This window comes from Hemiscyllium ocellatum, chromosome 11, assembly GCF_020745735.1.
Source record: "Hemiscyllium ocellatum isolate sHemOce1 chromosome 11, sHemOce1.pat.X.cur, whole genome shotgun sequence".
Classification (NCBI taxonomy): domain Eukaryota; kingdom Metazoa; phylum Chordata; class Chondrichthyes; order Orectolobiformes; family Hemiscylliidae; genus Hemiscyllium; species Hemiscyllium ocellatum.
The window spans coordinates 64,148,275-64,175,251 of NC_083411.1; the positions used below are offsets into that span (position 1 = coordinate 64,148,275).

At 41.6% G+C, this 26,977-nt stretch overlaps 1 protein-coding gene across 1 annotated transcript in view; it reads right to left on the reverse strand.

The window, feature by feature from the left end:
* LOC132820040 (sodium- and chloride-dependent neutral and basic amino acid transporter B(0+)-like) overlaps positions 1–26,977 on the reverse strand; it is a 169,232-nt gene that overhangs the window by 119,646 nt on the left and 22,609 nt on the right. The window contains exons 4-5 of the mRNA XM_060831960.1: positions 15,880–16,033; positions 11,277–11,400 (exon numbers count right to left, since the gene is read on the reverse strand). Of these exons, the coding sequence (XP_060687943.1) occupies positions 11,277–11,400; positions 15,880–16,033 (278 nt within the window). The remainder of the gene's footprint in view (positions 1–11,276; positions 11,401–15,879; positions 16,034–26,977) is intronic.

Below are 26,977 nucleotides of genomic sequence, written 5' to 3' on the forward strand. Positions count from 1 at the left end.
ATTTCCCTCATAAATTTCCCTGGATTATGGGTTAAACACAATACTATATTCAATTGATAATTCAAAGAAAGGGAGATCGGTCTTCAAACCCAAATATATAAGAAAATAAATATTTGTTTGATAAAATCTACACTGCTTAAATTCCTGTTAAAAGGAAAGCTGCGGTGTTACAAACCAGGGAAATACAAACTAAAGCAGGAGCCCCTGTTAGTATACAAGAGGAGAATAATGTAAATCTTGACTGCAATCAAACAGCTTCTCTCTCATTTACCAACGAACTATCCCAGGAGGAGTTGTTGGCCCAGCTATGCAGATTAGAGGTGTAGCTCTCTGAAACGTACTTACTCCTAGTATTGCTCACTCGGACCATGGTGAGGAATGGAGATTTCTGATCCATTTCGACAAGTTTCATTGTTTGTCTGCAGCCATGTTATATTAACAATTTCAAAATATCCATTGTCCAGAGAGAAATTGCAGATTGGATCTGGAAATTATGGAACAAGTTTTTAAAGGATAATTTACTTACTTAGGACGTACAGATTATTAGGAGGGCAGGCATTAACTGCTAATCTTAGTTGTGCAGGTCATTAGGCCTCTTTAGATGGCAGTTAACGGACAACCGCATTTGCTAAGATAAAACAGTTTATTATAGACCAGTCTGCCAATGAGGTACAGTCAACAATTCAAGAGTCTCCTGGTCACGTTCAATGAAGTCAACATTTTATTTCCAGTTTTTTGCTCAAATTCTTATATTTCAAATTCTAGTGACATAATTAAGGTCATTGTTCCACTCTGTCTGAATCAGTTTAATCCCTTTGCATGGCAACATTACAGATGGATCAGAACACAGAGTTATAGTCTGTACGCTGCACTCACACAGAGCCCAGCTCGGGCAAATCACTCTGTTTGCAATGGTCAATTTCACGGATTTTGAACTGCTTGTCACTGATAATATTGCATTCAATTATTAAGCGTGACTTCAATAACTGTTGATTTATCACACAAGATTTCAGAACTGGCAAGAACATGGACAAGAGTATACTACAGGACTTCAACATATTTCCAATGAAGGCTCAGTGAAGAACTTAAACAGAAAGAGTGATTATTGAATGAACCTCTGAGTGCACACGATCAGGGTGCACAAACCTCTCGGCATCATATCATCCCATAAATAGCAACTGCAGTTTTGCCAATTTCCTTCTGTTTCTTCCTCCTATTTAGTAAACCTTGTTTCTACTACTTTCTGGTTTGGAGACAGAATTTCAAACAGACACACAATGATTGGGCAATGAGAGCGGACGGACAGACTTGAAAGTAGAAGTTTTCAGAAAAATCAAAAGCAGCAACAGAAATGCACAGCATTGACAGAGAGCAGTGTTTTGGATGAAAATGAAATGTGTGCATTTAGGAAAAACAGGAAATGAAAGGGCATTAGTGAATAATGTGGCGCAAGGAAGAGGTGCTTGCTAGAAGCACAAATTCAATTGCAAAAAGTGCTTAGCATAAATTAGATCAATGAGTATAAATCAAATTTATATATGACCTAATAACAAACATTGTTACCAATATCATTTATCAGGATGGGTCTTTTTCCTAGGGTGGGTGAGTTCAAAACTAGGGGGCATCGTTTGAATGTGAGGAGTAAGATTTAAAAATGAAATAAGGGACAACCACAGAGATGTGGAATGAAATGCCACAGGAAGTGGTGGATGCAGGTACATTTACAACATTTAAAAGACATTTGGATAAGTACATGAATAGGAAAGGTTTGGAGGGATTTAGACCAAAAGTAGGCAAGCAGAAGCATGTTAGTTTGGGAACACAGTTGGCATGGACTGTTGGACCAAAGGATCTGCTTTCATGCTGTATGACTCTATTACTCATAATTGCATCAATACCATAGTAAGAACAAAACTCTGGGATAATGATACTAGAGAAAAATAATCAGTCCTCTGAGCACACACAATGTGTGCATAAACCTCATCAGTATCACATGATCCCATAAACTGCAACTACAGTTTTCCCAATTTTCATCTGTTTATTCTCCCTATTTGGTAAGCTTCTTTTCTTTTCTACGTTCTAATTTGTGGGATAGAACATGAACCAAACACAAATTGTGTTGGACGGTGGCAGCAGCAGGACAGATTAGGAGTTTCAGAACATACAAAGGCAAGAAAGGAAATGCCAAGACAATGAGATGCAGCAGTGTTTTGGATGAAACTGAAATGTTTGCATTTGGAAAAGATTGGAAAAGAAAGGGCATTACTGATGAAAGTGGTGTCAGAAAGAAGTAGGAAGAAGTGTTTGATAAAAGCACCAATTCAAATGCACTTGAGACAAACAGATGATTTATGAGTTCCAATTAAAATTATCTATGATCTAACAATAAATAGTATTGCTGATATCATTAGTTCAGAAAAGGTGGAACAGGATGTTGCCAGGAATGGAGGGATTCAGTTATAAAGAAACACTGGGTGGACTGGGACTTTTTTGTGCAAAGTAGGAGGATGAGAGATTACCTTATTGAGGTTTATAAAGTCATGAGCGACATGGATAAGGTGAATAGCAATAGTCTCTTCCCTAGTGTGGGCGTGTTCAAAACTTAAGGGTATATTTTTAAAAGATGAGAGGAGAAAGATTCAAAAATGACATGAGGGGCAACTTTTTCATACAGAGAGTGGTTCGTATGTGGAATGAACTGCCAGAGGAAGGATGGATGCAGATACAGTTACAAAATTTGCAAGACATTTGGATAAATACTTGAATAGGAAAGAATTGGAGGGATGTGGGCCAGACACAGGCAAGTGGGACTAGTTTAATTAGGGAATATGGTCGGCATGGACTAGTTGGACCAAAGGGTCCATTTCCAAACTGTTATGACTTTGCAACTCTAACTTGAAATGGTATCAATACCAAAGGAACAACAAAATTTTGGGATAATGACAGTAGAGTGAAAGAACCTAACCTCAGGAAATCAAGAATTAGAATCAGTTTGGGTGGATCTCAGTAAAATCAAGGGGGAGAAAGCACTTGCGTATGTTATTACACAGCCCCCAACAGTAGCTGCAGAGTAGGGTAGAGTGAATGTCAGGAGACTTGTGCTCCATCTAATTTGGGTAATCATTGATCATTGACAAATTTACTCTTCATATAGACTGGGCAAACATTAATAGCAGTGACAGCTTGCAGGACAAGTACAGAGAAAGTTCGCAATTGATCTCCTAGATCAGTGTGTTCACGAATCAACGAGGAGGCAATTTTGGATCAAGCATTCTGTATGAGAAAGGACTAATTAACACCCCTGTAGAGAAGGAGTCTCTAGGGAAGACTGACTGACAGTAATATGAAATAGTTTAACATTGAAATGCTTTCACAATCAGTCAAATCTCGGGCCTTGTATCTAAATAGCAGGCAGGTCAACTATGATAGACTGGGAAACTCAATTAAAAGTTGAGGTAGTAGGTAAGCAGAAGTAGAATTTGAAGACAATCTACGATAAATATAATTTAATGTAAAATCCACACTTTATGTACATTCCTTTAAGGCAAAAACACTGCACAGAAAATGTAGTCCAACTGTGGTGACAAAGAGACGTAAAGACAACATTCAATGCAAGTTAAAATCTAAGAATATTGCCCTAAACGGTAGTGAGCTGAGGTTTGGGGTATTGAAGACTTCAGTAAAGGACAAGAAAAGAAAAATGAAAATCAGAATTGGCTAACAAGAGAGACATGAAAGCAGATTTTAAATGTTTCTGTGGGTATATGAATCTGAAACAATTAGACGAAAGAAAAATATGCCCATTTGATGCAGAGAGAGGTGAAATTGCGATTTGACAAAGATTTTGAAATTAATGAACATAGTCCAGCCATTTCAGAAAAAAAGAAGGAAGCATAGACCGGTTAGCCTAGTGGGCAAAATGCTGGATTCTATCATAACAGTAACACACTTACAGATGATGGAGTAGATCCAATTTACAGGAGTCATAGTTATGTTTTACAAACCTTCCCTCATTTAAAATGAAACTAAAATGTTCCTGAGAGGAGAATGGTGGGAAGACTATGGCTCTGCTCAGAAATTAGGACATCATGAACAACAAACCAAACCCAAAACTGACTGAAAATCAAATTGGTCAGACTATTGAGTACAGGAGTTGAGAAGTCACGTTGCAGCTTACAGGACATTTTTAGGCAAATTTTAGAATATTGCGTGCAATTCTGGTCTCCATCCTATTGGAAGGATGTTGTGAAACTTGAAAATGTGCACAAAAGATTTACAAGGATGATGCCAAGGTTGGAGATTTGAGCAATAGGGAGAGGTTGAATAGGCTGGGGCTGTTTTCCAAGGAGCGTCAGAGGCTGAGGGGTAGGATAAACAGACAAAGTCTTTTTTCTGGGGTTGGAGAGTCCAGAACTAGAGGACACAGGTTTAGGGTGAGAGGGGAAAAATATAAAAGAGGCTTAAGGGGCAACTTTTCTATGCAGATGGTGGTAAATGTGTGGAATGAGCTGCCAGAGGAAGTGGTGGAAGCTAGTAGAATTGCAATATTTAAAAGGCATCTGGATGGGCATATGATTAGGAAGGGTTTGGAGAGATATTGGCCGGGTGTTGGCAGGTGGGAGTAGATTGGGTTGGGATATCTGGTCGGCATGGACAAGTTGGACGGAAGGGCCTGTTTCTTTGCTGTACGTCTCTATGACTATGGAGAGAAAGTGAGAGAGCGAGAGAGCAAGAATGAGAGTGAGAGACAGAGAGGGACAGAGAGGGATAGAATGCAGTTGCTCTGAAGGCAAGAAATAACTTTTTGTGTTAGCAGCCAATTCTGGTAAGAGTTGACTCTGCTGGTATCTTGGGGTTTTGCTGCCTAGATTAGAAAACGTTTTAGGAATTAATTGTTAAATGGTGTATGCAGAACCTTTGTTCTTCCACTGACCCTTCTTCAACTAGCCCAACAAGACGTAGAAGAAAGTGAGGAATGCAGAAGCCAGAGAGTCAGAGACCAAAACCATACTGCTGGAAAAGTACAACAGGTCAGGCAGCATCTGATGAATACGAGAGTTGATATTTCGGGCATAAACCCCATTCTGAAAGAAGGGCTTCTGTCCAAAACATCGGCTCTCCTGTCCCACTGATGCTGCCTGACCCGCTGTGCTTTTCCAACCCCATAGTTTTTGATTTCAACTGGGTGTGGCCAGCCAATCATGTATTGCCCATGACCATCATAGTTGTACAGTGCCATCACAGAGCAGTGTCTGTCAGAAGGCCAGCAGAATGCCTTGTATTCAAGAGCAAAAAATACCAGCTTTATATGAGGGGAACAAATATGAGACCACCTGACATTTACACATTGCTTCTGCAACTCTCACTCTCCCCTGCTGAATTGCAGAATTTCAATTGGCACATGGTCTGTTCCTGCGTCATAAACCCGATGTGATCCTGGCAACCATATTGATGAGCAGGCAGCAAGATGTTTGCATCTCACCTTAATTGGGCACAGACAAATTGTGCAGTACAATTCCCTGCTGTCAGAACATTATTAGTCAGCAATTTTAACACACTGAAGTTAATGAAAACGTTGAAATTTAAGTCAGAATTCAGACAATTTACAATTGTCTGTTCTGATATAATGTATATTTATAGCCCAAAGTGTACTAAATTCCCGGCAATAGAAATTATTATTTTCATGAATGCTTACGCTATATTAAAAAAAAGGTATCGTTGATTATCCTTGGAAATCCAATGACTCAATAATATTCTTGCTACTGACATCTATGCAAGATGTTCTATGCAAAACGATTGTCCATTTCTCTCACTCATTCAGATTGACAGAATGAGCAATCAGTCCCAACAGAATTGAGCACTGTCCCTTTGAGAGTCCTGCTGCATGTTTCATTCACTCCCCACCAACTGAAGCACTCTACTCACAGCAATGATGATTGGAAGGATGCAAACAGGTAGTACAGACTGTAGGCGAGGACACAGGTATATGAAATGTTGTCACATGCTGTAAATACAATGGTATTTATGCCCAAACCTTAAAATTAAATAAGAAGCATGAGATTAGTTTTGAAACTGTTTTGAAATAAATTAAGAGACATTGAACCATAGAGTCCTACAGCACGGCAGCAGGCCCTTTGGCCCAAACTGCCCCATGCTGACCAAAATGTCACTCTACAAAATACCCTGGAAGAACTGCAACAAACATTACATTGGATAGATGGGCAGGAAAATTGCCAACAGGATTCACGAGCACCAAGTAGCCACCAAAAGACATAACCAACTATCACTGGTATCCTTACACACAGATGAAATGGGACACTAGTTCGACTGGGACAATACATCCATCCTGGGACAGGCTAAACAAAGACACCCATGGGAATTCCTAGAAGCCTGGCATTCAAACCGAAACTCCATCAGCAAATACATCGATCTGGACCCCATTTGGACTTAGAAAAAGAACCAGAAGATATCACCCATCATGACAGACTGAGACTCGTAAAGAGAAAGTAGGACAGAACACCAGCGCTTCAACAGAGGCTCACTGATTATGTTACCTCGCAAAATGTCTGAGAACAAATGTACCAACGCAGCGAGCAAACTTACAACCTGAACCACAACCTGAGCTACTAACCTTCTCAAAAATTGCAAATGTCCATCTGTCCTAATCCCATTTCCCTGCACTTGGCCCATATCCTTCTAATTCTTTCCTATCCATCTATTTGTCCAAATGGCTTTTAAATGTTGTTAATATACCCACTTCCACTGGCAGCTCATTCCATATGCATACCACTCTCCTTATGAAAAAGGCTGCCCTTCAGTTTTATTCCCTTTTATTCTTTTCCTCTAACCTTAAACTGATGCCCTTTGGCCCTCAATTCCCCAATTCTGTGAAAAGACAGAGCATTCACCCTACCTATGCCTCTTATCATCTTATACACCTCTATGAGATCCTCCCTCAGTCTCCTACACTCTAAAGAAAAAAGGTCCTAGCTTGTCCAAGCTCTCCCTTTAACTCAGACCATTGAGTCCAAGCAACATCCTTGTAAATTTCTACTGCACTCTTTCCAGTTTAATAACATATTTCCAATAACAAAGTGACCAAAACTGAACACAATACTTCAAGCGCAGCATCACGAATGTCCTGTTTAACTGCAACATAACTCCCCAATTTCTATACTCATTGGCCAGACTGATGAAGGCCAGTGTGCCAAAAGCCTTCTTCACTGCCCTATCTACCTGTGACTCCACTTTCAGTAAACTGGGAATCCCTGAACTCTAAGATCCTTCGGTTCCACTCACTCCTTACAGCCTTACCATTCACCATGAAACTCCTACCTTGATTTGATTTTCCAAAATGCAAGACCTCACGCTTATCTATATTAAGTTCCACTTGCCATTTCTCGGACCACTCCCAGCTGATCAAGGTCCTGTTGCAATTTATGATAACCTTCCTCACTCTCCATTATACCACCTATTTTAGCGTCGTCATCAAAGTTACTAATCACGCTTTGAACATTCTCATCCAAATCATTCATATAGATAACAAACAGTAATGGGCCAAGCACCAACCTCTGAAGCATTCCACTTGTTGCAGTCCAACAAGCAGCTTTCCGTTATTACCCACTGCTTTCTACCATCAAGCCAATTGTGGATCCAATGTGCCAGCTCCAACTGGATTACATGTGATCTAGCCTTTCAGAGCAGCCTACCATGTGGAATCTTATCAAAGGCCATACTGAAATCCATTTTGACTATGTCTACCGCCCCACCCTCAACCACCTTCCTGGTCACTTCACCAAAGGTTGCTAACAAATTTGTGAGGCATAGTCTCTCATTCACAAAACCATGCTGACTACTCCTAAACAAACCGTTTTTCCAAACGCATGTACGCCTTAACCCGTAGAATCTTCTCAAGCAACTTACCTACCATACATGTTAGGCTTACTGATCTATCGTACCCAAGCTTTTCTTTACAGCCCTTCTTGAATAAGGGCACACCATTCCTCCTCACAGAATTAGCTGGTAGACAAAATCAATCTTATCTAGTTGCCAGTTGGCATTGCAATTTCTGTTGTTGTTTGTATTTCCAGAGGATTATGTGTGCACGTGATGGATGAGTATAAGCTGTACTTTAATTCCAAGAACCTTAATTTGGATAGATATGTTTCTAAATTATTGAAATGTAAAAATCTTGAGTCATTCAACTTCAAATGTCGCATTTTCATTGCATTTGCAACAAAAATCCTGAACAATATAGGCTGAGATTTTCAGGATTCCAGATATACTGTCATCAGTTATGTATTTTAGAAGGGATTGAAATGGATGTTGATCTAAGAAATAATTTACTAATAAAGCCAATAGTCTGAGATTTTACTGGCCTGTCCCAGTGTCATACCAAAGGCAAAGGAGCTGCTCCGAATCCTATGCAAACAGCAAACTACTCAATGAGGCAGCATGTCTTAACAGCAAGGCGAGAACATCGAGGACATTACCTTTCACTGTGAATGAAAATAAGAAAGGTATCCACTTATAGTCTTTTGCATAAACGTAAGACATCTCTAAGCACCTTACAGATAATTTATAAGGGGAGGAAACGGCCTGGTGGTATTATTGCTGAACTGTTAATCCAGAGACCAAGATAATGTTCTGGGAACCAGGGTTCGATTCCTGTCATAACAGATGGCAAAATTTGAATTCAATACAAATCTGGAATGAAGAATTTAATGATAACTCATAAAAAGGTTGACTCTTTATTTTTTACAGTTGGAAAAGACCATTTCAATTAGTTCTTGTACAGCGGACTATAATTGCTGTTTCTTGTCCTTTTTTGTGTGCAATAAACTGGCTTATTTATAAGATAGAGTAAATGATAGCATCTTACATTGAGTTTGAAAGTGATGTAGTTCAATCAAAAATGATTATATTAAATATAAACAAAGGGATTTAATAAACGGTGAAGATAAAGATTAGCTATGGGTGGATTACGACCCAAAATGAAAGGTACGACAGTAGACATTTAATGGTTAACACTGAAAGACAAACAAAGATGATGGAATACCACAGGTCACAACAGCATATGTTTTTGGTGGGGATAGATATTATATGGAACTGTAGGCTAATCCACAACATTCCTGTACACTCCCTGACCTCATTCCCAAAGCATGGAGCATTGGTGGGTGTTAAAGTCAGTAACTCTCTCATCATACACAAATAATTAATGGTCAAATGATTTGTTAAAGACTCAGTTGACCACAGTATTACACTGTGCACACCATCAAACAGTTGGTGTAGGCAGGAGCGTGATTCCTTTCTTATAGCAATCAAGTTGTCTGGTATCATCACTGGGTGGGATGTTCTTCATGGTGTTTCATAAGTGCCCACCTGTAGTGCTTTAAGGCTCGCTTTGGATTCTGAGCTCACTGCTGATTCTGCCTGGATGAGGTGGGAGGCATACCAGCTAATTTCACTCTCTGTAATTAGCAATGAAAATACATTCTTTTAAAGCACAGAAACCTCCCAAGTATAGTGTTCCAACTGCAGGTAACAAAACAAATCTAAGATCATAATGGATCAAAGGAAGACACCTGTAAAGTGTCAAAAAGAAAGTAAATAAAAGATTCAGAGCATTTTAGTAAAGGAGAACCAAGGAAAACATTGATAAAATGGACTATGAAACTAAACAAGTGAGAAACAAAAGCAGAGTGTAAATGTTTTTATATACATGTAAAAAGGAATAGAACAGCAAAAGCAAACGTAGATCCATTAGAAGCAGACACAATTCCAACCCACTTAGAAAATATGATTGGATTTGGAAGAGTCTACATGGATTTAGGAAAGGAAAATCATCTTTGACAAACCTGGGAGAGTTTAAGGATCTAAATAATATATTAAATAAGAACCGATAGATGTTGTCGGTTTAGGTTTTCAGAATGTTTTCAAAAAGGTTCCACACTGGAGTGAAAAAAATTAGAGCACATGGGAGTTGGGGAAGGAATATATTAGCATGGATTGAGAACTGATTAATGGACATGAAAGAGTATAAGAACAACTGATTCAATTTTTGTTTAGTAAGCTTCAATTAGTGTGGTTCCAAAGGGGTCAGTGTTTAGGCTCCAGCTATTTATAATCTGTAGGAATGATTTGAAGAAAAACAAAATACTGCAGAGGCTGGGAATCTTAAAGAAACAAACAGAACACTCGAGAAACTCAGCAGGCCTGGTAGCATCCGTGCAGAAAGAAAGAGTTAACATTTTGAGTTCATTATGACTCTTCAGTCAGGGTTCAACATCATATTTCCAAATTTGCAGATGAAGTTTAGAAGAATGATAGGTGATCTAATGCCATCATACAAAAGTCTTGCAGGGATTGACATGGTCAACGCAGGAGGAAGGTTTCCTATATTACAATAAAGGGTGAGTCATTTTGGACTGTAATTTTTTGGAATTTCATCAATCAATCAAAAATAGGGGCAGTGAATATTCAGAAATCTTTGCCCCAAACGACAATGAAAACTCAATAGTTGAGCTTGCCCAAGGCTGAAACTGATTTATGCCTATAAATCAAGGGACACGAGATTATTACAGGAAACTGTTGTTTTACTTAAATCTCATTGCAAAGCTATCTGTTTGAAAATAGTACACAAACATGCTTACATTATGAACGTGGAGTAACAAAGGTCTTCCACCAGTTTGGATAACAAGGAGACTCCCCTGTTCCATTAACATCTCCTTAAGATAATTATACTGGAAAGGGTCTTCACTAATTCACTCACTCAAGTTTCAGAGGTTCTTGCAGATCCCAGCAGAATCACCTACAACATCATTTTTACAAATAGGTTCTGTCAAATTCAGAAGTCAATAAACGGATCTCTCCAGCATCTCCACTCTGTCTACCTCAATTAATGACATCAAGTCATACAGTGTTACAGCATAGGAAGATACTCTTCAACCTATTGTTTCTGTACCAGTTATCAAGAACTGATCTACTCTAATCCCATTTCCCACCACTTAGCCTTGTATCCTTTGGTGTTTCAAGTGATCATCTAGACTGTTTTTAAATGCTGTAGTGGTTCCTGCCTCTACCACCGTTTCAGAAAGTGAATTTGAAACAGTGAAAGGGGATATTCCACTGTTTTAATTGTGAACAACATCTCTGCAAGGCGATCTAACACCAACATCTGGTGAAGTAAATATAGTGACTATATTCATGGGTATAAAACACAATTGCTCATTTAAACTGTTGCCAAATCAAGACTGCTCAGAACACTAATCTGTAACATGGGCACAGCTTTCCACACTGCATCCGGTCCAAGGCTAGCAAACTGCCCAAAGGAAGTTTCCAGGAAAAACATTGGCATCCCAGTGACTGTCAGCATCAGAATGTAGGGAATAAGGAAAGCACCTGCAAAATATAGAAAAGGGAAAGTCAAATAAATTGCTTGAATATTAATGTCACCAGGTTTCATAACTAATAGTTCATTTCGTATTAATACTGGAATGAAATGTTGTTGACAGAAGAGTGTGGCTGCAGATTGTAGATTGCATCTTTTTTGTATTTAGATTCTGTGTACAATCAACATTCAGGGACCTATACAACAGTGTTGCTCCTAAAACCTTAGGTCAGCCACACCTGCTGATTTCTCCAGCATTCTCTATTTGTTTTACGCACCGAGCATGCGCGTTATTTTGCTTTTATTTAACTTTGATAATTGTACTTGGCAGCCTCAGAATGACTGTCAGGAGGAAAATGCATTATTCCAATGGCCAGGAGGTTGGAAAGGGCCTCTTTATAGGATTAAAGCTTGGAATGAAAATACAATCAGTGCAGTCGAATGATGCTACTGACATTGATTCCATTTTCCTCAGGAGAGCTGTTTCTGTCATGCTTGTGGACCAGGGAAAAGAATCATGAATGTAGCAAAACAGTGTGACACCATAAGGCTTCCTGTAAGGAGGGCAATCTTTCCAGGAGTGTCAGAGAGATTCTCCAAGTTTGGGGTGATGCACCACATTCTCCATTTCGTCCTGGCCATTGGAGAGCTGCAAAGTTACCTCTGTGCACCATTTCCTGTCTTGGAAAGAGGAAGGGTCAGAAAATGGAAAGAGGAGATAGGGACAAGGTGACATTGACCCCATCGACATGGGTACGATGAGATTGTGAGGCTATCCTTCAATGAACACAGACTTCCCCACCCTAACACACACCAATCATTCACCAGCATCACACTCATTTCAAACTCTTCCACCAGGAAATCCCTGCACCAAAATTAATCAATAAATAAAAACCACCAAAAATCTTCACAAGCCAGCTTTACACCACTGAACTCTTCACCCTTGTGTGCAAGCCTTTACTGTCTTTCAGATATTGCCACCCAGCCCAATGTTACATTCCTGCCCTCATGACTGAAGCTTGACTGGTGCAATGTGCTGACTCTCACAGCAGGAAACTACAGATGGCCATGCATGGTATCTTCAAACGCCTACATGATTTGAGGACCTGATTTCAGACTGGAGCGGTACAACGACCTGGTGGTTAGAATAGAATCATTGAGTCATACAGCACAGATATAGACACTGCAGTCCAACTCGTCTATGCCAACCAGACATCCCAATCTGACCTAGTCCCATTAATGTCTGGCCCATATCCCTCCAAACCTTCCTCCTCATGTATCTGATATAAAAGTTGCCTTTCCAGTTTTGTAATTGTATCAGCCTTCACAACTTCCTCTGGCAGCTTGTTCCATAAAAGCACCTTCCTCTGCATGAAAACATTGCCCCTGGATTCCCTGTTAATTCTTTCCCCACTCCCTTTAAACCTTTGCCCTCTAGTTTTGGACATCTGCACCTTGGCTATTCACCCTATCCATGCCCCTCATGATTTTATAAACCACCCTAAGGTCACCCCGCAACTCCAATAATCTAGGGAAAAATGCCCAGCCTATTCATGATTTGGAGGAGCCAGTATTGGACTGGGGCAGACAAAGTTAAAAGTCATACAACACCAGGTTATAGTCCAACAGGTATTTGGAAGCACTAGCTTTCAAAGCGCTGCTTCTTCATCAGGTGGTTATGAATCAGGACCTATGACACAGAATGTATAGCAAAAAATTATAGTGACACAATGATATGTTGAACACACCTAGATTGTTAAGTTTTTCATCTTTTTGAATGGGTTTGCTGGTTTCGGTTCTTTAATATGTAAATCCCAGAACTTCTTTTCAGTCACATTCTCCAGATAACTTAAGGTTTTATCACAACAGGTGACATCTCAGCTCAGAGAATGCCTTGATTTCGCTGCACTTTGGATGCTGCCTGAACTGCTGTGCTCTTCCAGCACCACTGATCCAAAATCTAGTTTCCAATATCTGCAGTCATTGTTTTTACCACCTTATAGGTGTGAGGCTTTGAGTCTGTCTGTATCCCAATCTTGAGTAAAACTGGTTCTATTTCCAAAGAAGAATGTTTTTAAAAATTGTCCTCCTTCACACTCACCTGATGAAGAAGCAGCGCTTTGAAAGCTAGTACTTCCAAATAAACCTGTTGGACTATAACCTAGTTTTGTGCTTTTTAACTTTGTCCAGTCTATTCAGCTTCTCCCAATGGATCAAGCCCTCCAATTCCAGCAACATTTCCGTGTCCTCTCAAGTTTGACAATGCCTTTTCTATAGAAGAGTGACCAGAATTGGTTTCAGTACAGTATTACATAAGTGGTCTCACCACTGTCCAGACGAGTTTATCCTGACGATCAACAATGATAACTAGACGACCCTAAGTGGCCTGGCCAATGTTTTGGAGAGTCACAAAGTACATCCTAACTCCTATACTCAATGTACTGACCAATGAGGGTAAGTGTACCAAACGCCTCCTTCACAATCCTGTCTACCTGCGACTCTGAAGGAACTGTGAAGCTGCATCCCTCGGTCTCTGCTCAGCAGCACTCTGCAGGGCCCTACCATTAACTATATAAGCGCTGCCCTGTTTGCCCTCTCCAGTTTCCTTCCATTTGCCCACAAGCCTGTATCTTGACTTTGCTCTGAGCAATGTGTACAATCGCTACTTCACAACGGTTAGCAACCTCCGCCTCTAGGCACTTTCACTATCTTTTCCCTTCATTCTTATTCCCTTTTGTTCATAACATCAAAAACACCATTTTCCTGCGCCTTTCAGTGCTGCAGTTAGCTTTTTGACTCTCCTCGCAAGACTTCCGCCAACACATCCTGTTTGGACTACATTACCCACGGTGCCGTTAGCCATCCCTGCACTTGCGCAGTGCAGTCCAACGTTTGGTATTAGATGGACTGCCCGCGATGCCTCATGGGAGTTGTAGTTCTGACGTGCGTTCGCGCTCCGCAGCAGCTGGTGGCCAACGGCCAGGAGTTCGAATTGGAGCGCGCGAGACCCAACGAACGACGGTCACGTGGTGCGGCTTGTGTTGTTGGAGTGCATCTGTAAATACCGGTGGGAATACACTCCCTCAATCAACATCCTCCTCATTATATAAACTACCCCGATCCTGTCCATCAATTACTTCCAGTGACGGCTCTCCCACAGTTAAATCTGGCCTTTACTGCCCTACCCCCATTGGAAAGTTACAGAGATAGCGGCTGGAATCCTTCTGCCTATCAACTATTCACACCGGGATTCCCAGTTTAGAGAGCGGCAACATCCGGGCTGTTCACACTGTGGGGAGGTTACAGCTTCTCCCCACGTCTGCAGGAGTTCCCGCTGGGTGCTCTGGTTTCCTCCCACAGTCTGAAGGTCTGCAGTTTAGATGCTGTCTGACCTGCTGCGCTTTTCCAGCAACACATTTTCAGCTCTGGTCTCCAGCATCTGCAGTCCTCACTTTCTCCAGGTCTGCAGTTTAGGTCGACTGGCCATGCTGAATTGTCCCTAGTCTTCAGGGATGTCCAGACCAAGTGGTTAGGCCACGGGAAACGCAGGGATGCAGGGATAAACAGTGCAGAGATGATGGGCCGAATGGCCTCTATTTGCATTGGAGGGATTCTCTGATTCTTTGTGAGATGCATAATTTGACATGAGCAGTAGTAGTATGGACGATCATTAGTTGAATAGCGATGTTAAGTGCATACACTATATGGGTGGCACAGTGGTTAGCACTGCGCCAGGGACCTGGTTTCAATTCCCACTTCGGGCAACTGTCTGTGTGGAGTTTGCACATTCTCCCAGTGTCTGCATGGGTGCCCTCCGGGCGCTCCGGTTTCCTCCCATAGTCTAAAGACATGCAGGTTAGGTGAATTGGCCTTGCTAAATTGCCCATAATGTTAGGTGCATTAGTCAGGGGTGAACGTAGGGAAATGGGTCTGGGTGAGTTGCTCTTTAGCAGGTCTGTTTCCACACTGTAGTGAATCTAATCTAATCATTTCGATTGGCAACAATACTTTCAATGCAGGATCTCAGCTACCCTCTCAAATTTACTGAAATGCTGTTGAGCACAAATAAGTTAGAGTTACTACAAAAGGTTCAGTGGAGCAAAAATGTTTGAAATTGAAGCCCTTTCTGAGATGCTGTCCTCAGTTCTCCTGTGTGCTCTCCAAAGGAAATCACAAGTGACACCACCTGCGACAGTAATCCACCAGTCACTATTTGCATGTCTTGAAGTCAGCAGCAACTTCCATCTTGTCAAAAGTTATTTTTGTAGTGCCTGTTTGTGATTGTATGTTTTTGTTAAATTGCACACATACTGTTTTTATATTTGAAACTTGATCACAGTGCTAGTGTTGAGTAAGGGCGGATGGCATAACCGTTGGAGACCGCAAGTTAAAAATGCTCTCTGGTTCTTTGAATGTGATTTTTTTTTACACCATTTACTTGTTGTCTTTGTGCTTGTTTCTCCCCTGTATTTTGGATTTCATGACAATACCTCCTCCATTTCTGTAGGCCAGGTACGGGAATCTCCATACATTGCCCAAACCCACAGCAGAACCGATCACTGAGAGCAAGTAGTCAATCTTCGAGGACCAGTTACCTCGCTCCACATTCTCGTCACCTTCACGCACACGTTCACTGGTGGCAGCCTGGGGAAAAGAGAGGAAATGGCTGATTTAAAAACAGAAATTGTTGGAGAAACTCAGCAGGTCTTGGCAGCATACATGGAGAGAAAGCAGAGTTAATGTTTTGAGTCCAGTGACCTCTCTTCAGAACTGATAGTACCTAGGAAGAAACTGTACGAAAGCTGATGACGGAAATGAGCTAACCAAGCCCAAAGGGAGAGAAAGAAAGTTAGACAAAGGAATGGTTGATAGTATGGCAGGAAAGGGGGAGAAACTGATAGGGACAATGAGTAAATGAAATTTGATTGAAGCAGCGAGGTCATAATCGGACCTACAGTAGGTAAAGGACGTTGTTAGTAGAAAGTGAGGACTGCAGATGCTGGAGATTAGAGTCAAGAGTGTGGTGCTGGGAAAGCACAGCAAGTCAGGGAGCATCTGAGGACCAGGAGAATCAACATTTTGGACAAAAGCCCAAACCTGAATTGAAGCTTTGGGCAGATTCCTGATGAAGGGCTTTTGCCCAAAACGTCGATTCTCCAGCTCCTCTGATGCTGCCCGAGCTGCTGTGCTGTTCCAGCCCCACACTGAAGGATCTTGTTAGCTCAGCTGGCTGGCTGGATGGTTTGCAATGCAAATAGATGGCCACAGCATGAATTCAATTTGTGCACTGTCTGAATGTGGGAGAATTGTTAGATTCATTGCAGCTATTTTGTCACATATTAAAAGCCTGGAAACCATTTTAAATTTCATCTTAGTGCTTGCTTGCTCAAAGTCTGTGTTTTCTCATGCCCGGCTAAGGCAGTTGGCCTTGCAACTGTACTGATACCTGATAAATTCTTCTCTTTGGATGGAGCTATTCTTCTCTTTGCAATGACCTATTTGTCTACTAACGCCTGCTTATCATTTACTAACTGACACTGTCCAGACATTACGTGACTGAAGCAAGGTGCCCAGCTTGCTAATTATCCTGCAATTAACAGTTTGCTAATTGTTAATCAATTCTGGCCTATATAATCACTTTTATGTGGCTGTTCTTCCCCTGAAGGAGAAAGTGAGGACTGTAGATCAGAGCTGACAATGTGTCGCTGGAAAAGCGCAGCAGCCAAGGAGCAGGAGAATCGATGTTTCGGGCATGAGCCCTTCTTCAGGAATGGCTCATGCCCGAAACGTCGATTCTCCTGCTCCTTGGATGCTGCCTGACCTACCGTTCTTTGTTGCAGACATTTTGTCCCCTGTCTGGGTGACATCGTCAGTGCTTGGGAGCCTCCTGTAAAGTGCTTCTTTCCTCCGGCATTTGTAGTGGTTTGAGTCTGGTGCGTCCGGTTGTTAGTTCCAGCTGTCCGTTGCAGTGGTTGGTATATTGGGTCCAGGTCGATGTGCTTATTGATTGAATCTGTGGATGAGTGCCAAGCCTGTAGGAATTCCCTGGCTGTTCTCTGTTTGGCTTGTCCTATAATAGTAGTACACCATAGACAAGGAAGAAACCATGGTCTCATCCGATGTAACGGCACTGTTCACCTCTATCGACAAAACCCTAGCCAGAGAAACAATAGCCAACCTGCTGAACATACAGAACAGACAATAGGACATTGAACCTATCGACAAAGATGGCATACTCAAACTACTGGACCTGTGCCTCACAACACACTTTACATTCAACAACCAAATATATGAACAAATCAATGGCACACCCATGGGCTCACCCATCTCTAGACTCATAGCAGAAGCTGTAATGCAAAGATTAGAACAAACCGCAAATTAACCCAAACTCTGGGTCAGATATGTGGATGACACCTTTGTAATCATTAAAAACACAGAAATAGAGAACACACACCGGATCATCAACGCCACACTCACAGGAATCTGATTCACGAGAGAGGAAGAAAAGGACAACTAACTCCCATTCCTAGATGTGATGGTACAGAGAACACCAAACGGAGAATTCACCACAAAGTATACAGGAAAGCCACACACACCGACCAAGTCCTGAACTACGAAAGCAACCACCCCAACACACACAAAGATGTTGCATCAAGACACTATTCAAAAGGGCCACAACACACTGCAGTACACCAGAACTGCAAAAAGAGGAAGAAGAACACCTATACAATGTATTCGGCAAAAACAGATACCCGCGCAACTTCATCAACAGATGCCTGAGGGAAAGACAACAGAATGAGGACATGCAGCAACCTAAAGGACTAGCCACACTACCATCAAAACATTTCCGAACTGACAGCCAGACTACTGCGACCACTAAGACTCATAACAGCACACAAACCAACAGCCAGTCTATGATAGTGTACAAACTCCTATGCAAGGACTGCACAAAACACTACATAGGACAAACAGGAAGACAGCTAACGATCCGCATCCATGAACACCAACTAGCCACGAAACAACATGACCAGCTATTCTTAGTAGCCACGCGTGCAGATGACAAGCAACGTGAATTTGACTGGGACAACACTGCTATTATAGTTCAAGCCAAACAGAGAACAGCCAGGGAATTCCTAAAGGCATGGCACTCATCCACAGATTCAATCAACAAGCACATCAACCTGGACCCAATATACCGACCACTGCAGCTGGAACTGATAACCGGAAACGGCAGATTGAAACCACTACAAATGCTGGAGGAAAGATCACAGAAGCACTTCACAGGAGGCTCCTAAGCACTGAGGATGTCAGCTAGACAGGGAACGAAACGTCTGCAACACAAATTCCCAGCTCGGCAAATAGAACCACAACATAAACATGATTGGCCAAGAGTGTGTTTATACAGGATCCAGACAACAATCACCGAAGCAGTATGGTTTTCCAAAACAGGCAGAAGAAGAGGTCAGGAAGTTAATAGTTTTCTGCAACAAGGGATACGGAGACCAGTAGCTTCCACTATCAACTCACCTATTTGACCAGTTACGAAACCAGACAGTAGCTGGCAAATAGCGGTAGATAACTGGACATTGAACAAGGCCACCCTGTCTACAGCCCCCACCATAGCAACGAACCCAGAGATCGTAGTCAAGCAAAGTGAGGATGCGCAATGGGTCACAGTTTTGGACATAAGTAATGTGTTTTGGTCAACTCACTGGAGAATGAATGCCGATATAAACCCACATTTACTTTCCAAGGCCAGCAATATACTTGGACTGCCCTGCTTCAGTGATTTCCTAACTCCCCGTCCATAATGTCTAAGTGAAGGGTTAAAAGAATTCTCGAAACCTTAATGTCTGGTGCAGTATGTAGACGACTTGCTTTTTCAAACTGAAACTAAAAAGGAACGTTATCAGCTGTTAAGTGAATTACTGCAATTGTGTCATGAGTTGGGTCTGAAAGTGAACCCTAAGAGAGCGCAGATATGAAGTAGGACATGACTTATCTGGGAATGATTCTGTCACTGAGAAAACAAGAAATGGACAAATGAAAGGTAGAGGCAATTGGCAGATTCCCTGTTCTGTGGGATGTCAAAGGTTGAGATCCTTCCCAAGCTTAGCAGGGCATTAAAGGGACCACATTGACCAATAAGGTAGCCCCACTGATGGAGTTATTAAAAAAGAATGTGGTGTGCAAATGGAACAAGACATTGCAGCTCTAAAGCAAGCACTAGCTGCCGCGCCCGTTCTGACAACCCCAAATCCAACTGTTAAAAATCACACAATGCCAGGTTATAGTTCAACAGGTTTAATTGGTCGCACTAGCTTTAGGAGCGCTGCTCCTTCATCAGGTGGTCATGGTGTATAAGATTGTATGATACAGAATTTATGGCAAAAAGTTTACAATGTTATGTAACTGAAATTATATATCGAAAAAGACCTGGATTGTTGGTTAAGTCTCTCATCTGTTAGAGTGACCCCTTTGGTTTCAGTTCTTTCATATGTAAATCGCAAAACTTTTTTTAAAAATCTACATTCTCAAGTGAACTTTAACAATTGGTGCCTGTCAGCCAAGATAATATATCGAAGGTGTGAGTCCCCCTGTGTGATACTATCTGTGCCACAATGTTTAGACTGATTTTAATCTAAACAAATGAATTTATCGGATCTAATATGGATTCATGCAGTTTTTGAGTGAAGGAAAATGTCTGTCTGCAGGTACAAATTCACCCCACAAACTTTTATATGTGTGGAGGGAGGGTGGGGTTGGGGGCGGAGGGTAGTGATAGTGATGGTGGTTGTGAGTGTCTGTGTGAGAGTGTATACATGGGTGTAACTGTGAGTGTGTGTGTGTGTGTGTGGAAAGTGCAATGAGGCTGATATTCAAGTTCAGTACCCATTGAGATGGCCACAACTGGGACCTTGGGTTCATGGCACACTGCAGGTAACCCCATTGCACTACATACACATCTATAAGTTTGTGGGGTGAATTTGTACTTGCAGATATACATTTTCCTTCACTTAAAAACTGCTTGATTCCATAAATTCATTTTTTTAGATGAGTATCAGTCTAAACATTGTGGCACTGACAGTATCACACAGGGGAACATGCACCTTCAATACATTATCTGGGCTGACAGACACCAATTGTTAAAGTTCACTTGAGAATGTAAATTTTTTAAAAATGTTTTGCAATTTACGTATAAAAGAACTGAAACCAATGTGGTCATTCTCACAGATAAGAGACTTAATATACCATCCAGGTCTTTTTTAATATATAACTTCAATTACATCACACTGTAAACGTTTGCTATAAATTCTGTGTCTTACAATCTTATACTCCATAACCAGCTGCTGAAGGAGCAGTGCTCCGAAAGCTAGCGCTTCCAATTAAACCTATTGGACTATAACCTGGTGTTGTGAGTTTTAACCAAAGTAGCCACCACAGCCACCACCCTCGCGACAGTTCTGTTACAGAAGACGCACAGGAAATTACGATCAGTAGCATACACATCACACACGGTGTCACCAGTAGAGCAGGGTACACAGCATGTAAAAAACACGTATTAGCTGTTTCTGGGCAGTGCAACATTTTACCTGCATAGTACAGCTGAACCCACTTACAATTATTGATGGAGCATACCTCGGTACAGCTATTATTAGACAGAAGGATTAAAGATGGTTCGGTTAGCTGAAACTGAATCGCCAGATGGACACTTTTGCTACAGGGAAGAATATTGCCTGTGAAAGGGGTAAAAACTATCACCATGTTAGGAGACAACTTCATATAGCAGGGAGGAAAACACAAGTGTCAATTGACAGCAGTAAATGATCCCAAGGGCCCATTTGTATCAAAACAATTGGAGGGGGTAAGACGGGGCCTGAAAGCAGACATGCATAAGAGATAATCCATCACTGGACCCCACACACTAAAATAATTAGAACTCTTCCTGATACAGCAAAGGAGTTGTTGCGGGAACCCAGATTATAAGACCGGTTCTGGAACAGGAGATCTCATGTTCAAATACATCTGTGGATCAGAATTCTGTCACATGTTGCTGTAGTTGTGATTCTATGTGCATTACTAATTATCATACCCAATGTATGTCAGCTTAGAAGGTAGACAAATGAAATTGTGCAGAGATTTGAGGGTGAGCCTGTCATGAAACAGAAGGAATATTATGAAAACACTGAGTTAAGTCATATATGCATTATTTCTTCATCTTCGTTATTGCATGTTTGCTTTATATTATTATACTTTTCTTTAGTGTTCTTTACATGTTCTTTTCTCTATTTTACTATAACGATATAACATGCAACTTATTCAATGGGAGGATACTGACCATCCCAGGAGAGGTTTGCAGAAAGAAACAGACAATGATCCTAAAATAAGTATCTTTGGATAAAAAGGGGAGAGATGTTAGCCAGTGGCTGCAGGAAAAGAGAGAGAGGGATACAAGCTGCCAACACATTGCAGAAAAATACTGAATGCAAAATTATTGGCATGCAGGAAGAAGCGGCTTGTGAACTAAAATGGCCTGTGTCCAGGCACTGGTGTGAAGTTGAAACTGGTTTATGCTAAGTTCTCTGGAAAGATGAAGTAATGCCAAAGGAAGATGAGGTAATGCAAAACCCTTATTTGGACAAGCTGCCCAAGTCGGTGGGTCAGAGCCAATAAGGTAAAGGCATATGATAAGCAAATGAGCCTGAGCCAATGGTGCACAGACAGACATTTAGAAAGGAAAGGAATAAGAAGATGACTGTTGGATATGGAGCCAGTCAAAACTCCAGAGACTGACCATCACAGAAGTAAACCCTACGTCAAGACCACCGGTGCCAACATTGAGAGTGTGAGGCGTCAGACCTTGTCGTCATCAGGAGCTATACTGCTTGGGTATTAGCTTTTATATTTTGTGACTACTCAGAGAGTGTCAGAAGACTCTAGTGAGTGTACAAGTATGTTCTATGCCAACAAATGTTTTAGCTACACACATGTATTGACGAACAACATTAATAAAGTGACTTGTGAGTTATGAGAGAATTGATTCTTGTCCTCTCTGTTCAAGCCAATAACCAGAGCTGGCGAACACTAGGCTCCATCAACCAGCACAGGGCTCATACACACCATCCACCACTTCAGATACACACAGCTCAGTGAGACTAATAAGGGAAGGTGTTAGCTTATGGCCTAATGAATCACACATCACAAATGATCAAGGGGATTATTGGTCAGAGGGACAGTAGTGAAAGGGCCCCATGAGAGGGTCCAGGCCTTTCCAGGCTCTGCTCAGTCAGTGTAGATGCAGAGACTCATTTCAAGTTCTGACAACTTTTCTGGCTGCACTGTACAGCACCAGAGAGAGAGAGTGAAAAAGTTCATCCTTGAAATAATTGACATGATGTCTCAGGCCTTACTGATGGGTGGAGAGTTAATCTGCATGGAACATCTTAGACAATAGATAACTGAGGGTACAAATACAGAAATTGCTGGAAAAGCTCAGTGGGTCTCTGAAGAGAAATCGGAGTTGGCCAGGGAATAAGGTGGTGGGTTAAAGTGGCATGTAACTGGAAGCTCAAGGTCACTTTTGCAGGGAGAATGTAGATGTTCTGCAAAGCTTTCGCCCAGTCTACACTTGGTCTCCTCCATATTGAGGGAACAGTTTTGTGAGCAGCATGCTAAAAAATGAGGTCTGCAGATGCTGGAGATCACAGCTGAAAATGTGTTGCTGGTCAAAGCACAGCAGGCCAGGCAGCATCTCAGGAATAGGGAATTCGACGTTTCGAGCAGCTCGAAACGTCGAATTCCCTATTCCTGAATGCTGCCTGGCCTGCTGTGCTTTGACCAGCAACACATTTTCAGCGAATGCAATAGCCGAGATTGTGAGATGTGCAAGTGCTGTTTTACCTGGAAGGTATGTTTGGGCCTGGAAGATTCTTTCTCATTTCGACATAACTGGTTTGCCAATTTTTCTGAAACTGTATCCCTTGGTTTGAGACTCCTCTATCCATATGGGAAACATTCTTCCTACATTTAATGAATCGGATTCTTAAAAGGTCTGTGTTTGATTGAGGTCACTACTCATTCTCCTCAAAGAAGAAAAACAGAGAGGAATTCCAGAGAATAAAGACCCTTTAATCTTTGATTGTAGGACACTCATGGAAATTAGTTTGGTGAACCTGTTTTGCACTCCCTCTACAGCAAGTATATCTTTAGGTAGGTAAGGAGGTGAAAACTATGCGCAATCCTCAAGGTATAGTTTCACCAAGATTCTATACCATTACAGTAAGACCCCTTTCCTCCTTTACTAAAATCCTCTTGTAATAAAAGTCTCTTAATTGCTTGCAGTCTCTACATGTTACATTTCGGTGTTTGATGAACAAAGGAAACCAATTCTTTGAAGTTCAACACTTCCCAATTTTTTACCATTAAAGGAATACTCTATTTCTATTTTTCCAATGAAAGTACATAACATCACACTTCTCCACACCTTATTCTATCTGACAATTCTTTGCCCACTCAAAAAGCCTCTCCAAAACCAAAAAGCATCTTTGCACTTTCCTCATAACTCACACTTACATTCAAATAAAAGCATTAACTGTGGACCAGTATTGACATGTTTGCCAGTATTGACATTTTTGAAACAGAGTTTCTAATTTGTATTAGTCCATAGATTCTTAACTTTTTCTGGGATATTTTTAATTTCTTCTATGGTGATAGATAGAAAGTATTGGTTTAGCTTTGCTGCTGTATCCTTGCCCTCTTTTTAAATTTCTCCTGGCTTTTCTTGTAATGGGCACCCTTTTGATATTGCTTTTAAAAAAAATTTACATACCTAGAGAAGCTTTAGAGTCCAACTTTATGTATCTCACTAATGCACTGTCATGTTCTATTCTCCCATTCTTAATATTTTCCTCGTTCATCATTTGCTGAATTCCAAAATGTCTCCAATTCTTAGACTTCCAACTCTTTTGGATACTTTATAGAGTTCTTCCTTTGATTAAATACAATTAATCATGGTTAACCATTTTCCTTACTGGATACAGGTCAAAAGTATACATATTTGGTCTAAACTGTATTGTAGCTTGCTAAATGTCAGCCATTGTTTAATATGATGCAATTACACTTTTAATGCACTGTTCTGACTGCGGCTGGAAGAGTGAACTTTTGCTATAGATCCCCACTATTTGGGTCATAATGCAAAATGAAAATACTTACTCAGTAACTAAGATGGCAATTAAATATCTTCTTAATACCGATTAGATCAATCAACCAGGTTTCTTGTGGTTTTCCATGAGAAACTTCTGAAGCTTCCAATACAGTTTTGTGTTTTCAAAAGTTACTCATCGATAAACCCAATCTGGCTGTAATCTTCCCCGGTGGCAGGCAGGCAGCTCCTACCATCTCAAGGCACTCACTGTCTCTAAATAGGTGCCAAGTCTACCTTATGATTAATCAGACCATTTAATTTTAAAACTTACATTGCAATGTTGACATAACACAAGCAGAGGGAGAGGAGCAGAATTTATCCAGGTATTGGGTTCCCGAACGTAATTGAAAATCTGGCCCACGAAAGAGATTATTCAACCAACATTGATTCCAGAGTTAAACAGAAAACCTCAGTGAATTTTATCAGACAGATTTTTAAAATATTTTTCAATGGGATGTGGACATTGCCAGCTAAACCAGTGTTTATTGCCCATTCCCCAATTGCCGGAAGGCCTGTTAAAAGTCAACCACATTGCTGTAGTTCTGGAATTACAGGTAGGCCACCAGGTAAAGATGGCAGATTTCCATCCCTAAAGGGCGTTTATGAACCAGGGTTATTTTGTAAATGACAGTCAATGATGGTTAGTTACAGTTAGGCTAGAGTTTTATTCCAGATTTTAATTGAAGTCACACCCTCAAAATATCACCCTGGAGGTCTCAATGACTAGCCCTCTGACATTACTACAGCTAGACCACCTTCTCCCCAATGTTTATATTGCCAAAGGGACTCATTCTCACCAAAGGTCCTTCTGAGCAGAAGTGTTTCAGTTAAGAGTGTATTAGATCAAAATGCATGTCAAAATAATACTGCATGAGCTTGGAAGGTGCAGAATCAATAATCATAGAAAAGCCAAAAGAACTGCAGATAATGTAAATTAGAAACAAAAATTGAAATTGCTGGAAAAGCTCAGCAAGTCTGGTAGCATATGTGAAGAGAAATCAAAGTTAACATTTTGGATCGAGTGACCCTTCCTCTGAACTGATGGTAGCTCAGAAAATGTCAGTTTATTTGCAGAAGGTATGGTGGAGGGAGCGAGTAAGGAGAAAATGATAGTTGGGAATAGACCCTAAAGCTAGAAGAATAGTTGAACAGACAAGGAAATGGATAATGATCTGGCTGGAAGGGAGAATAGCTGTTAATGGAGACTGTTAATGGCTACCAATGGGTTGTGTGTAACAACAGACTTCATGACAGTCAGGCAGCATCCGAAGAGCAAGATAATCGACGTTTCAGGCATAAACTCTTCAGCAGGAATGAGGCTTGTGGGTAGGGGCTGAGAGAAAAATGGGAGAGTGGTGGGGTTAGTGGGAGGTAGCTGGGAGAGCGATTAGGTGGATGAAGGTGAGGGAGAAGGTGATAGGTCAGAGGGGGCAGTGATGGATGGGTCCAGAGGGTGGTGCCCGAGTTGGTTGGCTTGGGACTGGGATAATGTGGAGGGAGGGGAATTGAGGAAGCTGTTGAAATCCACATTTATCCCGTGTGGTTACAGGATCCCAAGGCAGAATATGAGATGTTCCTCCTCCAGTTGTCAGTGATAAGCATTTGGCGGTGGAGGAGGCCCAGGGCCTGCATGTCCTTGACGGAGTGGGAAGGGGAATTGAAGTGTTCAGCCACAGTGCAGTGGGGTTGGTGGGTATCCCAGAAATGTTCTCTGAAACAATCCGCAAGAAGGCACCCTGTCTCCCTGATGTAGACTAGACCACATTGGGTACAACAGATGACATTGGGAGAGGTGCAGGTGAATTTCTGATGGATGTGGAAGGATCCCTTGAGGCCTCGGAGGTGAGGAGAGTGGTGTGGACGCAAGTTTTGCACTTCCTGCGGTGGCATGGAAAGTTGCCAGGAGTGCAGTGTGAGCTGGTGGGGATATGAACCTGAAGAGGCAGTCACAGAGGGAATTATATTTTCAGAATGCTGATAGGGGTGGGGAGGGAAATATATCTCTGGTGGGGTCCGTTTGGAGGTGGGGGATGTGGTAGAGGATGATGCATTGTATGTGGAGGTAGGTGAGGACCGGGGGGTTCTGTCCTTGTTGTGTTGTGAAGGGTGGGGTTCATGGGTGGTGGTGCATGAAGTGGAGGAGATGCGCTGGAGGGCATCATCAACCACGTGGGAAGGGAAGTTGCAATCGTGGAAGAAGGAGGCTATCTGGGAATTTGAGGTGGAATTAGTCATCCTGGGAACAGATGCAGCGGAGGTGGAGGAATTGGGAATAAGGAATGATGTTTTTACAGGAGGTAGGGTGAAAGGAGGTGTAATTTAGGTAGCCGTGTAAGTCGGTGGGCTTGTAGTATATGTGGTTAGTTGGTCACCAGAAACGGTGA